This window comes from Doryrhamphus excisus, linkage group LG2, assembly GCF_037039965.1.
Source record: "Doryrhamphus excisus strain RoL-2023G ecotype Guam linkage group LG2, RoL_Dexc_Guam_v1.1, whole genome shotgun sequence".
Classification (NCBI taxonomy): domain Eukaryota; kingdom Metazoa; phylum Chordata; class Actinopteri; order Syngnathiformes; family Syngnathidae; genus Doryrhamphus; species Doryrhamphus excisus.
Window position 1 is genome coordinate 20,761,709 of NC_136358.1, and position 14,772 is coordinate 20,776,480.

Sequence of the window (14,772 nt, forward strand, 5' to 3'; positions counted from 1 at the left end):
ATTTTTTTAAAAATGTTTTTTTCTGGTACCTCGTGTGTCAGTTTTTTTCCGTTATTTGTTTTTTCTGTTAATTCTGGTAACTTATTTTTTTGTCCTTTTTTCTGGTAACTTTGTCAGTTTTTTCTGGTAATTTTTTTTGTATGTTTTTTTTTTTCTTTTGTGTGTCAATTATTTTATTATTATTATTATTATTATTTTGTGTCCATTAATTCTGCTTTTTTTCTGCCAGCCAGGCAGTTTTCCATTTTTTTTTCTGGTAAAAATTATTATTTTTTTAAATCTTGTTCATATTTTGTGTCTGTTTGCTTCTCATACATATTTTTGAGTCTATTTTTTCTGGTAACATTTGTTAGCGAGCCGGCCGAGCATGACGCACCTGAGTGGTCAGTGTCTCCTCTGTGACGACCTTGAGCGTGTCCACCACTGAAATGTAGCCCAGTCTCCTGGCGATGGACAGAGCACTGTTCCCGTTCTGCAAGGACAAAAAGGTCCACCGTTAGGGTTTCTTCTCCAGCAGGATGACCACAGACGGCTTCAGGAATTCCCACACAACTTTATAGGTGCTTAGGCAAGGAAGTCCATCGGTTTGGGATATGGATACAAGTGGAAATTCAAGTAAAATGGCTACCAGGAGAAAAACACAAAAAAACCCCAGAAAAGTGATTACCAGGGAAAAAAAATTGACTGAAAGATGTGACCAGAAAAAATGGACAAAAAAAGAGACACCCGGGAAAAAAAAAAATCACAAAAGGTACCAGAAAAAATGTACAAATCCAGAAAAATATTTCCAAAAAATACAGATGAAATGTATTGAAGAAAATTTACAAATAAAAAGGGTACCAGAAAAAAATGTACAAATAAATAGTTACTAGAAAAACAATAACAAAAAAAAAAACTTTCCAGGACAATAAAAATTTAGCAGAAAAAAAGACCAAAACGTTACCAGAAAAAACAAAACTAGAAAAATATTTCCAAAAAATACAGATAAAATGTATTGAAAAAAAATTACAAATAAAAAAGGTCCCAGACAAAAATGTACAAATAAATAGTTACCACAAATAAATGGCCAAAAAAAATTTCCACGACAAAAAAAATTTTTTTTACAAATAAATAGTTACCAGAAAAAAATCAACAAAAAGTTTGACATAATTAGGCAACCAGCACAACAAAAAGTTGCCAGACGAGAGCGACAAATAAAAAGGTACCGAAAAAAAATTGCAACCAGAAGGTGAAAAAATTACGAAAAACGACCAGAAAAAAAGAGCTGAGGATATTTTCCCAATTAAGGTCACATCCTGCTCCTTATGGTGGCTTTTAAAATACGATTAGATCCCTCTGAGAATGAAAGACCGCCCACTGGCCGCGTGCGTGCTCACCGTGGTGAGTTCGTTGGGCGAGGCCCCGTGATGCAGCAGCAGGTTGATGATGTGGGTGTGTCCCTGCTGCGCGGCCTGATGAAGAGGCGTGTAGCCGTTCTGCGGATCAACAAAAACAAATGAGTGTGATGCCGCCAGAGTTCGCTCGGACTCCACGCAGCCGGCCGGCCTGGAAAATGAGCACCTTGGTTTTGGCGTTGACCTTGGCCTGGTTTTTCAGCAGGAAGTTGACCATCTTCACGTTGCCATAGTGGCAGGCCACGTGGAGGGGGGTGTAGCCCAACTGATGACACACAAGCACCATGACAATATTTGTCAAACGTAAATAAAAGAAGGATCTTTTCCAAGCTCACCTTGGTCTCGGGGTCTACGGTGGCCCCGTGGTTGACCAGAACTTCGGCCACGTTGACTTTATCCTCCTGGGCGGCCAGATGGAGAGGCGTCAAACCATACTGGAAGAAGAAAAAAAATGCTAGCTTTGTGCTAACATGCTATTGGCTTGTGGTCAAAAACCTTATTGCCGGTGTTGACCGGAGCGTCTCGCGCCAGCAACAGCGTCACCACGTCCACGTGGCCTTCCTGGGCGGCCAGGTGCAGCGGCGTGATGCCTTGCCGCGTCACGCTGTTGGTGGAGGCGCCGTACTCCAGCAGCGTGGTGGCGATCTCCATCTGGTTCTTCTTGGAGGCGATGTGGAGCGGCGTATAACCATTCTGGGCCGGAAGAACAAACGCGATACTTCAAAATACCATCGTGTAAAATGTAGAGCAAATGTGGTGGAAATCCATTCAGGATCAAACCGGCAACCATCTACCAGTCTACCACCTGAGACACTGCCATTGTCTTCGACTTCCTACTTCCTGTCATGTGTGGTTTATCAGCCAAATAGTTGGGGTTTAAAAAAAAAAAAACAAAACAAAACATGCTAAGCTATGCTAACCGGATACTTGCTAACATGTCATTGCTTCTCATACATATTTTAACTCTTAACATTTTCTCTGGTAACGTTTGTTAGTCCATTTTTTCTGGTAACTATTTATTTGCCCATTTTTTCTGGTAACTTTTTTTGTGGCATTTTTTTCTGGTAACATTTTTGCGAAAGTGGTTTGATGGCGCTATCTGCAAGGGAAAAAATGAATATTGCTTTTATGTTTCCAACATAACATAACTTCTTGCAAAAAAGATGAAATAAAAACTAACATGACGGGAAAAAAACAAAAACATGCTAAGCTATGCTAACCGGATACTTGCTAACATGTCATTGCTTCTCATACATATTTTGAGTCTATTTTCTCTGGTAACATTTGTTAGTCCGTTTTTTCTGGTAACTATTTATTTGCCCATTTTTTCTGGTAACTTTATTGTGTCAATTTTTTCTGGCAACATTTTATTTCCTGGGGCAACTTTTTTGTCGTTTTTTTTTTCTGGTTACTCTTTTGTGAAAGTGGTTTGATGGCGCTATCTGCGGGGGGTGCCGTTACGTTTCCAACATTAAGAAGCAAATTTAAGGCATATGATATGCAGAATTGTCTTAGCAAACATGCAGTTACGCTACATCACATCTCGTGATTTTAAATGCCTTTAAGTTATTATTTTTTTCAAAATTCTGCGGTTTGTAAAGGTGCAAACAAACATGCTAAGCTATGATAACCGAATACTTGCTAACACGTCAGACACATTTTCAAAACTCATATGCGCAGAAACAAAACAGGACACTGATTTTTTTTTAACCTCGGGTGGCTGTTTTCCCACTCCGGTCCTGTGGGTGGCAGTAATGAGCATTCCAAAATTGCTGCCATGCTACAAGGAATGCAGCGAGATGCCATCGTTTTGAAGCTAACATGATCCAACACCGTCAGGCTCTTACCTTGGCAGCGGCATACGGCGAAGCTCCCTGCTTGAGCAACAGCAGCGCCACCTTCTGGTTATCGTAGTGCGAGGCCACATGCAGTGGAGTTAGTCCACTCTGGACACAAACACACACAAACACACACACATAGTTAGGTGGCTTCCACACACACAAAGCTTGCTGTGACGCAGTGCACACGCTCAGGAAGGTAAATTAGCGTTTGAGTACCTTCCCGGCAGCGTCGGGCTCGGCGTTCTTCTGCAAGAGAAGGTTGGCCACCTCCATCTTGCCGTACTTTGCCGCCACATGAAGAGGAGTGAAGCCCTTCTGTGGTTAAAAAAACAAACAAAACATTTATTTATGTTATGAATCGCTGCAAGGTCGTGAATTAACCTTGGTGGTGATGCCCAAAGTGGCCCCGTGGTCCAGGAGCACCGCCGCCACCTCACGGTGTCCCTCCCGGGCCGCCAGATGTAGCGGCGTGTATCCCGAGCTGGTGGTCGTGTCGGGAGACGCTCCGTTGGTCAGAAGCTGCTGGACGATGTCTTGCTTGCCCAGACGGCTGGAGATGTGGAGCGGCGTCTGGTCGTCCTGTCCGCAGTCAACAAGGGGGTGTGGCTTACCACCGAGCACGTGTGGAATATTAGGTGTGTACCGCGGATTTGCGTTTTTTTTTTTTTATGTACGCTGGTGTCCGTTTTTACACACCTAAAAACCGGCGTTGGGAGTAACGGCATTAAAAATTATTATTTTGGATTTCAGCTGCCGCCGAACACCTTTGGCCCCACCTGTGGGGGGGGGGGCCACGTGATTCTGGGCCACCAAACGCTTGCCATCATGCCCCACCTACTTTTACTGGTAACAGTTACTTTTGTAGTGGAGTAACTCAAATAAAAATAAAAATAAAAATAAAAATAAAAATAAAAATAAAAATAAAAATAAAAATAAAAATAAAAATAAAAATAAAAATAAAAATAAAAATAAAAATAAAAATAAAAATACAAATAAAAATATCATACTGATATCAGTATCGGCCAATATTCAAGGCTGTAATATCGGTATCATACTGAAATTTAAATAAAAGAATTTAATGTTTTTCAGTGAACAATGAGAACCAATGTGCAGATATAGGTATATAGGGGATTCAAAGAGTCGTTCAAAAGACCTGACTCGTTCACAAACGTCACATCAGGATAGCTCCATGCAACAACAAGTTCAAAGTGTGGCGTTCAATAATGCAATCATTACTTTCCATGGTACTCAAATACATTTAGGAAGAGGTCATTCAGTACTAATTCAATTTTTTTTTTTTTTTGGGGGGGGGGGGGGGGGGGGTAACTATCACTAATTACTTCCAGACTACCTAAAATAGCTTGGCTGAAGGACCAAAATGGATAGATAAATATATTTTTCTAAAAATAGTCACAGGCATGTGGTCATGCACTTAGTCTCACACACACACACACACTACCTTACATTACATTACCTTGGCCTTGGCGTCGACTCGTGCCCCATTCTGGACCAAATACCGGACCACATTGGATTGTCCCGCCCTTGCAGCCATGTGGAGAGCAGTCTCGCCTCTCTGGCACACACACAGGTACGTGCATGGAAATCAGGACTGACCAACCACAAAAGTAGTTTTCCAACCAGACACAGAGGTGTAGAAATGAAGCGCTCCTGCTTTGCACGTCCCATAATGCTCGTTTCCACGGCAACCCTGCCACAGACACGGCGTGGGCGGCCAAATACTTGAGGTTGATGAGTTAACTGTGCAGCACTTTTTCCCCTCCCCTTTTTTTTTTTTTTTTAAGGAGTTTACAGCCGGTTCAGAGAGCAGCCCAGGAACGCTCGCATTGGGAATGCTACACATGGGAATAATATCATCCCACACGGGAGACGTTCTCGTGTTGTCTACTTTTTATGTGTCTTAGTCTCCACATGTGGTCGTTGTGGTTGTGAAAATACATAGTGTAAATAAATTCCCATATTTCCAGTACTCACCACATTGCTGGTGTTGGGCGAAGCTCCGTGGTTGATGAGCTGGTGGACGATGTTTTCATGTCCCATGAACGCCGCGACGTGGATGGGAGTCAGGCCGGACTGCCGGGACAAAAACGAGATTGCATCACTGGAACGCCATTTGGAATTTTTAATACCTGCATTTTTTTCATTGTACAAATGTGAGTGGGTGATGATCCTTAATGTAACGTAACGGTGATCTCGGGGGTGCTGGAGCCTATCCCAGCTGTCTTCGGGCGAGAGGCGGGGTCCACCCTGGACTGGTGGCCAGCCAATCACAGGGCACATGTAGACAAACAACCATTCACACTCACATTCATACCTATGGACAATTTGGAGTGGCCAATTAACCTAGCATGTTTTTTGAATGTGGGAGGAAACCGGAGTACCCAGAGAAAACCCACGCATGCACGGGGAGAACATGCAAACTCCACACAGAGATGGCCGAGAGTGGAATTGAACTCGGGTCTCCTAGCTAACCACTTGACCGCCGTGCAGCCTGACATTTTATTATGAATAATAAAATTGTATTGTTTATTTTATTTTCAAAAAATTTCAAGCTAAAAAATCAATGCTGAAATTTGAAATAAATGTGTCAAAAATTTGTGTCGTTTGATTTTACATTATTTTAATTTTTTTAAAATATTTTTTTAGATTTTATTGTAAATAATAAAGTTGGATTGTTATTTATTATATTATTAATTTGATGTATTATTCATTAAATTTTAACTTAGGCATCCACATGTTGCATATGTATATAATATTGCATGCGGGTCAACGCATGTACAATATATGTACTATATAATATCAAAACACATTAAAATGTAAAATAAATGTTTGGCAATATATTCTGTCGTTTCTTGTTACATTTTATATTATATGTATTTTTGTATATTTTTTAATATATTTTACATTTATTTTACATATTTTATAATTTCTTGAAAACATTTTAAATACAACATTTTTATGTTACTTAGTTTAGTATTATAATAAATGTTATATATGATTAATTTTATGCATTATTTTTTATTTTGAGGTTTTTCAAGCAGTGCGTATAAGAAGTTCTGACGAGCGTTACGATGCCATCTACTGTACGAAGTTGTAACGACAAGCTACATTGACAGACAGTCCCATTATAATGTGTCTATGAGTGAGGAAAAGCATTGGAAGTAAACGTACGGGAAACGCCGCATACCATACATAAGATAAAGCTAGCCTGAGCCTTCATTGTGTCCCAAGACTTTTGTCCATCCCGTGATGTGCACCTTCTAGAAATCCCGAGCAAAGATGGCGGCAACGCACCTCAGTGACGGCCTGGATGGAGGCGCCGTGCTTCAGGAGGAGCTCCATCACCTTGACCCGGTTCTTCTTGCAGGCGATGTGCAGCGGCGTGAAACCATTCTAGAAGACAAAATTCCAAGCTGGTGATCCCAAAGAACGCCGCCTGAGGCGGGACACATTTGGAACGACGGGCGGAAAATCCAGCCTGTCTTTTGCCCCCCCCCCAGCGAACGAGCATGCGTGGAAAGAATTCCCTCACAATGCAAAGTTAGCCTCGAAGGAACACAAACGTCTTCTCCTTCCTGCTCGGTTAAAGACATTCAGCGCTATGACTTCATCCCACTTTTTTTTTCCCCTTTTCCCAAGCTGGAAGAACCACACCCAGACGTCTCCTCTTACACACCCGTCATGGTTGTCTTACACCGGGACGCCGCTGCTTTGTCCTCCTCCATTATTACCCTTATTGTAGCTTGTAGCATGTAGCATGCTCGCTCTAGCAAGCTACTTTGGGGGACATTGGAGAAACTCAAGTGGGGACAGGACTGCTATTTGTGCTACCAATTGGGGGCGCCACTAGGATAAACATGGCAACAAAAATTTATTTGAAAGCAATAAAAATATAAAAAATTCAGATAATAATATATTTAATTATTACAAATATTTTAAATAATAATTCAAACTAAATTTCAAAAAGTGTGACCAAAATTGTAAATGCTGCGTTGGTTTACAAACTAACTCATTCAATATTATTATTATTTTTTTTTATAAACCCAAGCGACGTAACTCTCCGATAATTAATTTCACTTCCGAACATTTCCAAGCAATAAAAACGGCCACAAGGTGGCAACAGGCATCATGTCAACAGATTAAATAAAATAAATAAAATACATTTTTTATAAATTTTTGACATCTGTAAATATTTTAAATTAATGTTTGTAAAACACTTAAAAAAGTTCATTTCAATTCAATGCTTTTATTGTTAGAATATTTAGATTTTATTCGTACTAAATTCTAGCTTTTTCTTCTTGTTAATTTCTTCTTGTAATTCGGACTTTATTCCCATAATATTGTGACTTTATTATCCAAACATTATGCCTTCTTCTGCAACCTAATTTTCCAAAAATAACTTTAGTCATTGTTTTGTTTGCTTATAATATTACACCTTTTGTAAAAAAATAAAAAATTTCAGACATTATGTCGTATGACATTATTTTACCTATAACATTCCGACTTTATTCTCGTAATACTTTTTTTTCCACTTAATATTTTGACTTTTACTGCAGATTTTTAAATTTTTTGTAATTAAAATTAATTAATTAAATCTAATTTAAATTAGTTTAAAGTGCTGCAGGCCAATAAAAACTAACAAAAAAACAGGCGCAGGCCCTATATGATCAAATCAAAATGACCATTTATTGGTTTGGTCTGCAATATATCATAAAATAAATATTTTATTGATCGCAGGTTTGCTTGAATGGAAAATATTCCTATTTGAGACGCTGAAATCAGAGGAAAGTGAAATTTTTAAATTAAAAAAAAACACTGTAACAAACTGTAACCAACTTAGCTTATCAGCTTATCGCATTGCGTGAAAGAAAAGGAAAGTGAAAGTGAAACATGAAGTGAAGTTTTGGTGGTAAAATGCTCCGAAATGAAAGACGGCACTTCCAGGCATGTGAAAGGATTCCTAAGAAATGGAAGTGACAACTAAGCAGTGTAGCGCTCCGATTACTGACACTTCCTCCCCCCGATAAGCCTTATAAGTCTTCTCTCCCTGCATTGCAACGCCCCCCTCCAGTGTGACATGGAAGCTCCTGCTCACCAAGGCCTTGGCGTTGGGGTTGGCCTTTTTATCCACGATGACCTTGGCCACCTTGTAGTGTCCGCAGTGGGCGGCCACGTGCAGCGCCGTCAAGTAGTCGTTGGTCACGTCGTCCACGGGCGCGTCGTGATGCAGCAGCAGCTGGACGCAGTTGAGGTGGTCGCCCTGCGTTGCCATGTGGAGCGGCGACAGCCCGTTCTGCCGAGTGGAGTTAGCAGGGACAAAGACGTTAAGGAAGCGTGTGGACAAACGTAGTGGGGGGGGGCGCGTACCTTGGTTTTGGAGAGGATGGGGGCGCCCCTGCTGAGCAACATCTCCACCACCTGCTCGTGGCCGCTCCTGGCGCCGCAGTGGAGCGGCGTCAGACCGTCCTGAGGAATCGAAGGCGGGACTTTAGCGAGCAATCATGATGTCATGTATGGCTTGTGGACCTGCCAGGTACCTTAGTCCGCGCGTCTATCTTGGCTCCTCTCTCCAGCAGAAGCCGCACCATGTTGCCGTTCCCACGCTTGGAGGCCACGTGCAGCGGCGTGATGTCGTTCTGGACGCGGATGAAAACAAAACATCACTTTGGAAACAAACACTGACTCCATTCCATTAGCACGCCATGTCAATACTTCTCTCTCTAGAGGAGGAAACCCACGTTAGCCGCTGTCTGCTAGCCACATTAGCTTTGGGCCTGTCAGCAATATAACAGTAATATAACATATATAACATATATAACTCGTATTACAGTAATATGCAACAATGAAGCACTAAATACTAAACTAAATTTCAAAATGTTTGACCAAAATTCTAAAAATTCTGCATTTGTTTACAAACTAACTCATTCAATAGAAAAACGTTTTTATAAACCCAACCCATTTTTAATAAACCCTCCGCTAATTAATTTCACTTCAGAGCAGTTTCAAGCCATAAAAACGGCCACAAGGTGGCAGCAGTGCATTTAAGAGCTCAGCATTATGCATCATGTCAACAGACGAAATAAAATAAATAAAATACATTTTTTATTCATTTTTTACATTTGTAAATATTTTAAATTAATGTTATTACATTTTAATAATTTTCTATAACTATTTTTATTTAGCAAAGTGTCCTACACATTGAGCTGATTGCATATTGAATGAATACAACTAAAAATAGCATTTTTGACATTACCATGAAATGTAGTCATTTAAACTAAATATGTACTTTTTTACATATTTGTATTACTCCAGTATTACTCCCACAGCTGTGTACATGTTGATCAAGCCACAGGTTTATTGCACAGAAAAAAAGTTGTAATACAAGAAAACAATTTAATTAAAATAATAACTTCATAATATTAGGAGAAATAATGTCATTTTAGTTTAGCTTAAAGTTGAATTGTAAAGAAAAAATACTTTTTCTTAAAAATCATCATATGAGAAACAACGAAAAAATTTACTTAGTAAAAATAAAAATAACGACAATTAGGAGAATTTCTTTAGGTGAAAATTTTAAAATATTACAGGAATAAAGTCATAATATTAGGAGAAGAAAGTTTAAATAGTTGAGCAAAAACGTCAAAAAAGATTGCAATTTCAGGAGCGTAATAACTTGGAAAAATAGTCATTTTAGTCATTCAGAGAGTTCAAATGTTAAAGAAAAAATAAATTATAATATTTGGAACAATTTAATTGGGAAAAAGTTATGATATTATGGGAATAAAGTCTTAATAATACAAAAGGAATATTTACAAAAAATACTTAAGTAAGAAATAAAAATACAATACAATAATAATATGCTTTTTCACCACAAAGTTGTTAGGCAAAATGTATGCCATCAACTTTTTATAGGTGTGGTGGGCCAAGGAAGAACACATGGTTGAAGATAACGGTGGTCTAAATTAGGATTGTTTGTCCCTGGGGGAGGTCTGCACCCTAATGCAGGACATTTTAGGTACAAAATAGAGTGGCAAGGACAGCTGGCGTGTTACATACGTGTCACACACACGCACACACACACTAACCCGTGCCTTGAAATCCACGGCGGCGCCTCTGTTGAGCAGCAGCGTCGCTACGTTGATGTTCCCGTAGTGAGCGGCGATGTGGAGAGGCGTGAAGCCGCTCTGAGACACAAAGACGAAACCATGATGAAACACAGACCAGACGAGAAGGTCCTCGTCAGCAAAGCCAAGCGTGATGATGGGACGCCGTGCATCAATCAAGCTAGCTAGCTAGCTAGCCAACCGGGCAAAGCGGCACAAAGCTCAGCGACACGTGCGCTTGACAAGAAAGTTTCATTCAAAAAGCCTTGAAGACATGAAGCGTTTTAGCCGCCGTCTCATCAATAACATGCAGGAACACGACACTCCTTTTCCAAAGTCCACATGCAGGACTACGTGCATCTTCAATACTCAAGTACTACCTACTGTAATACTGTAAAACCTTTTTTATCGCGGTTCATTGGTTCCAGACCTCCACCCAGTAGGATTCCTTATTTAGAAATGGAATATTTCCGTCGTTAGAAGAAAAAAAAAACCTCTTCATGGCCTTCAAAAAATATTTTTTTTAAACATTATTACAGCTATTCTTCATTTAGGCAATTTTTGAAAATTGCTTAAATATGCAATATTTGTTGACAAATAATAATAATAAATAAATAAAAATAAATAAAAAAAATTATAAATAAAATAATATAATACATAATAAATAAATCAATTGACTGCACAAGAAATAAAAACAAACCCAATCATTTTGCCGGACTTGATATACTGACGTGTGCATGAATCTTTGAAACAGGCTGGATGACAAGAGAGTTCACCTGGGCGTGTTGGTTTTATAGCAGATTGAAAGGAAGTGAATGAACCCCATTCAGTGTCTTTGTCCCGCGGGGGAGAGGCGGGTTGCGGGTTGCACATTGCAAAATCCATGAGTTAACCTTAACCTTAAATACAAATAAATAATATAATAATAATAAATACAAAATGGCCCACGTCATAAAACCCATGCAAGCCAATCATGAGCTATGAGAAAACTCACAAATCAGTTTGACTCAAGGTATCATCTTACAAGGAACACTAAACTCATCACACGGCAACTTAACACTCAAAAGGCAGCTACGAAATTCCTACTTCTTCCCATCATTGATTATTCCCAGTAGAGCAGTTCATTGGACATGGCTGCTGGGGATCGAACAATTGCTCTTATGTTCAGCGATCCTCGAACACACCATAGCAGCCTTTTTTTTTACGGGCGTTATTCCCATTCATTGCGGATTTTGAGGTCCAGAACCAAAAACCAGATGTCACCGAGAAGACCCGTCTGTCGAGTGATGTCGCTTCGTTTTGTCTGGCACAAATGAGCTGCCAATCACAGCGTTAGAACGCGGCGTGGCTAAAACCACGTTGACAGCCTTCATGCTAAGCTGAGCTAAGCTAACGTGGCTACAATAGAAGTCGGTAAGAGTGAGTGTGCGCACAAACGACAAGGCTGAAATGAGATGCGGACGTCACAAGGCAGCAAAAGCTTTCATGCTAGCATTTGGCGCTCATGCTAGCAGCCTGAAGGCTTTGCGATGGCGACCATGGGTGAGGAGGAAGAAGAAGAGAGGAAGGAAGAGAAGGCGTGTACCTCTGTTGTTCTATTCACCATCATCTAGAAACAAAAAGTCAGAGGGGGCGGGGCAAGAAAGAGGAGGGGGGCGGGGAGAATGGGGTGGTTAGTGTACCACAAGTACGACACTAAGCGGCATGATGGCCACGCACTCCATGAAATGCGGACGCACAACCGGATGCCGCCACGCCACGCCCCCCCCCCTCGCAATGTGCGCTCGGTCGGCCTAAATGATGCTAATAAAATTAGCGTGCGCCCGACGGCCCACCTTAGACTCCACGTCGGCGTTGTGGTCGCTCTGCAGCAGGAGGGCGGCGGCCTTGGTGTCGTCTTTCCTGGCGGCGATGTGCAGCGCAGGGAGGCGCACCTTGCCCTTGGTGTCGTTCTCCAGGAGCAGCGACACCACCTGGTCGTGGCCTTGCTGCAGCGCCACCGCCAGGGGGGTGAAGCCGTCCTGCGGGGGGGTTGAGGAGTGAGTTAAGCGAGTTAATATTTGTGTGGTGGACCTCTGTGAAAAAACAAAGTCCAGACCGGTACTGGTGGATGGTGGGTTGCCATTCATTTAGCGCTTTTAATTGAATGTTGTTCCGGTCTTAGTTTGAGACAATACATAATAAATAACGTCCATTAGATCGCTATAATGCGCGTATGTTTTGCTGATGTGCTGAAAATGTTTTCCGGTGACTAGCTAGCGTGCTGTTATGCTATTTAGATGGACAACTTCCTCTCCAAAAGGGCGGCGCCACCACATCTAAGTAATTATGATAACCTTTCCCCGTAATATATGTACTTATATATGTCCCATTAACATTTTCAACAACATCATTTTCCCAACATGACAACTTCATTGTGTTTCTCATAATATTACAACTTTTAAAAATACCATCTTATATTAATATTCCGACTATATGCTACTACAAACATTATGTGTTTATTTTTTCTTATGACTAGAACACAAATTTCTCAACATTTTGAATTTATTCTGGTTAAATTTCTGTGTTCAGTTTTTTTTTACCAACTGTTTCAACTTTCTTCTTCTAAATTTTATTCTTGTAATATTTTGACTTTATTGCAATGTTTTGCTCTGTTTGTTTCTTTTAAAAATTGTAAAATTTTCTTTAATATTTCAACTCTATACTCATAAAATGGCATTATTTTTCCTTGTAATATTACGAGTTCATTCTTGTATACTCGTATACTACTTTTTTCCCCATGGTTAAAATACAACTTATTCGTCTTAATATTTTGACTTTATTCTCATAAACTTTTTTTTCATTTCTGTCCATTTTCTGTTTTTTTGGACATTTTTTCCTTGTAATTATTTATTGATTAATTTATTATTATTTATTATATATTATTATTTACTATTATTTATTCCCATAACATTACAATGTTTTCCACAACCAATTTTTTTTGTCAAATTTTAATTTAATTTTGCAACTTTACAAAAACATAGTTATAAAATTACGGTATTTTCCCTCATAATATTACAACATTATTCTAAACAAATTTTAAAATATATCATATTTTGATGTTTTTGTAAATTAACTGCGGATTTTTCCATTTTTGCTATTGTTTTTATTATTTGTTTTTGTTGCATTATAGTTTCAGAGTGTGCCACAAGCCAATAAAAAAAACAAAAAACAACTGTGGTCCATAAATAGCCCCCGGGTTGCACTTTGGTAACCCCATGTGCTAAGCTCAAGGCAGCTGCTAACCAATGCCCAAAGAAAGAATTGGTAGCATATCTGCTGGCGTTCACCTCGGTGGCGATGCTCTGACTGGCGCCATGGTCCAACAGGAACTGCACCACATCCAGGTGATTCTCCTGCGCCGCCATGTACAACGGCGTGAAGCCATTCTGGAGACAAACAGAAAAAAAAGGTTCGATTTCATCAGTGAAACCCTGCTGCCACCTATCATCCCTGTCTCACACACACACACACACACACACACACACACACACACACACAGAGTCCACAATGCTTCTACAAGTGTCAAGCACGTATTGCCACCTGTGTGCATAGCTTACACCTGATAAGAGAAGATAAAGTGTGTATCTGCATCCCCCTCCCCATCGAAACGCCACGCTTTCAACTTTAAAAAATAAAAAATAAAAAAGTGAAGAATAACGTTTTAAATAAAGCTTTATTTTGACACTACTGTATGTGTTGCTTTCAGCTGCAACATCGGTGACCCCCACCTGATCCACTGCGGCGCGTTTAGTGTTAGAATGCCAACAGCGGCATCACCGTGGTTGTTATATGCGTCATATTCATACCATACGTGTTCTAGTTGTTGTTGTGTCCTTTACCTGCGACTGAGCATTGATGTTGGCTCCGTGACTGACCAGCTCCTTCACCACTTCCGTCTGGCCGGCCAGAGACGCGATGTGCAGGGCGGTGTTGCCTTTCTGCTTTGGAAAAATGAAACTAAAATGTTAATATTTTAATGTAGAGCAGAGGTGTCCAAAGAGCGGCCCTGGGGCCAGTTGGTTTTTGTTAGCCTTCAGTTGATTGATGGATACGATTAGATATTAGACTAATTGGTTTTGTCACCTATAATACGATAAATGCTTTAGTCAGTCAAAAGTATTGAGACGGTAATGCATTGAATTGAATTACAAAGTGTCCCCAAACTTCTGACAACAACTTTTTATAAAAAACTTGAAAAAAATATCCAACATAGGTCCATATAAAGTACCAGTCAAAATTATTGGGACGCTTTTGCAGTCAAATGAATGACATCTCACAACTTTTTAGCCCTTGCCATGTTCCAAAAATAAAATACATTCATTATTAATGACATTTATTAAAAGATATTCAACTAATTGTTTTCGGCATCCATAA

General features: G+C 40.0%; 1 protein-coding gene across 50 annotated transcripts in view; it reads right to left on the minus strand.

Annotated features, from left to right (window-relative positions):
• LOC131132465 (ankyrin-3-like) overlaps positions 1-14,772 on the minus strand; it is an 88,350-nt gene that overhangs the window by 42,924 nt on the left and 30,654 nt on the right. For 33 of the 50 annotated variants that reach the window (XM_078788004.1, XM_078787998.1, XM_078788092.1 and 30 more), the window contains exons 4-22: positions 14,238-14,339; positions 13,686-13,784; positions 12,192-12,377; positions 11,942-11,965; positions 10,339-10,437; positions 8,791-8,889; positions 8,621-8,719; positions 8,349-8,546; positions 6,548-6,646; positions 5,228-5,326; positions 4,710-4,808; positions 3,617-3,814; positions 3,452-3,550; positions 3,242-3,340; positions 1,890-2,087; positions 1,730-1,828; positions 1,561-1,659; positions 1,377-1,475; positions 377-472 (exon numbers count right to left, since the gene is read on the minus strand). In XM_078788004.1, the coding sequence (XP_078644130.1) occupies positions 377-472; positions 1,377-1,475; positions 1,561-1,659; positions 1,730-1,828; positions 1,890-2,087; positions 3,242-3,340; positions 3,452-3,550; positions 3,617-3,814; positions 4,710-4,808; positions 5,228-5,326; positions 6,548-6,646; positions 8,349-8,546; positions 8,621-8,719; positions 8,791-8,889; positions 10,339-10,437; positions 11,942-11,965; positions 12,192-12,377; positions 13,686-13,784; positions 14,238-14,339 (2,190 nt within the window). The remainder of the gene's footprint in view (positions 1-376; positions 473-1,376; positions 1,476-1,560; positions 1,660-1,729; positions 1,829-1,889; positions 2,088-3,241; positions 3,341-3,451; positions 3,551-3,616; positions 3,815-4,709; positions 4,809-5,227; positions 5,327-6,547; positions 6,647-8,348; positions 8,547-8,620; positions 8,720-8,790; positions 8,890-10,338; positions 10,438-11,941; positions 11,966-12,191; positions 12,378-13,685; positions 13,785-14,237; positions 14,340-14,772) is intronic. The other 17 variants (XM_078788063.1, XM_078788039.1, XM_078788008.1 and 14 more) reach the window with 3 other exon arrangements.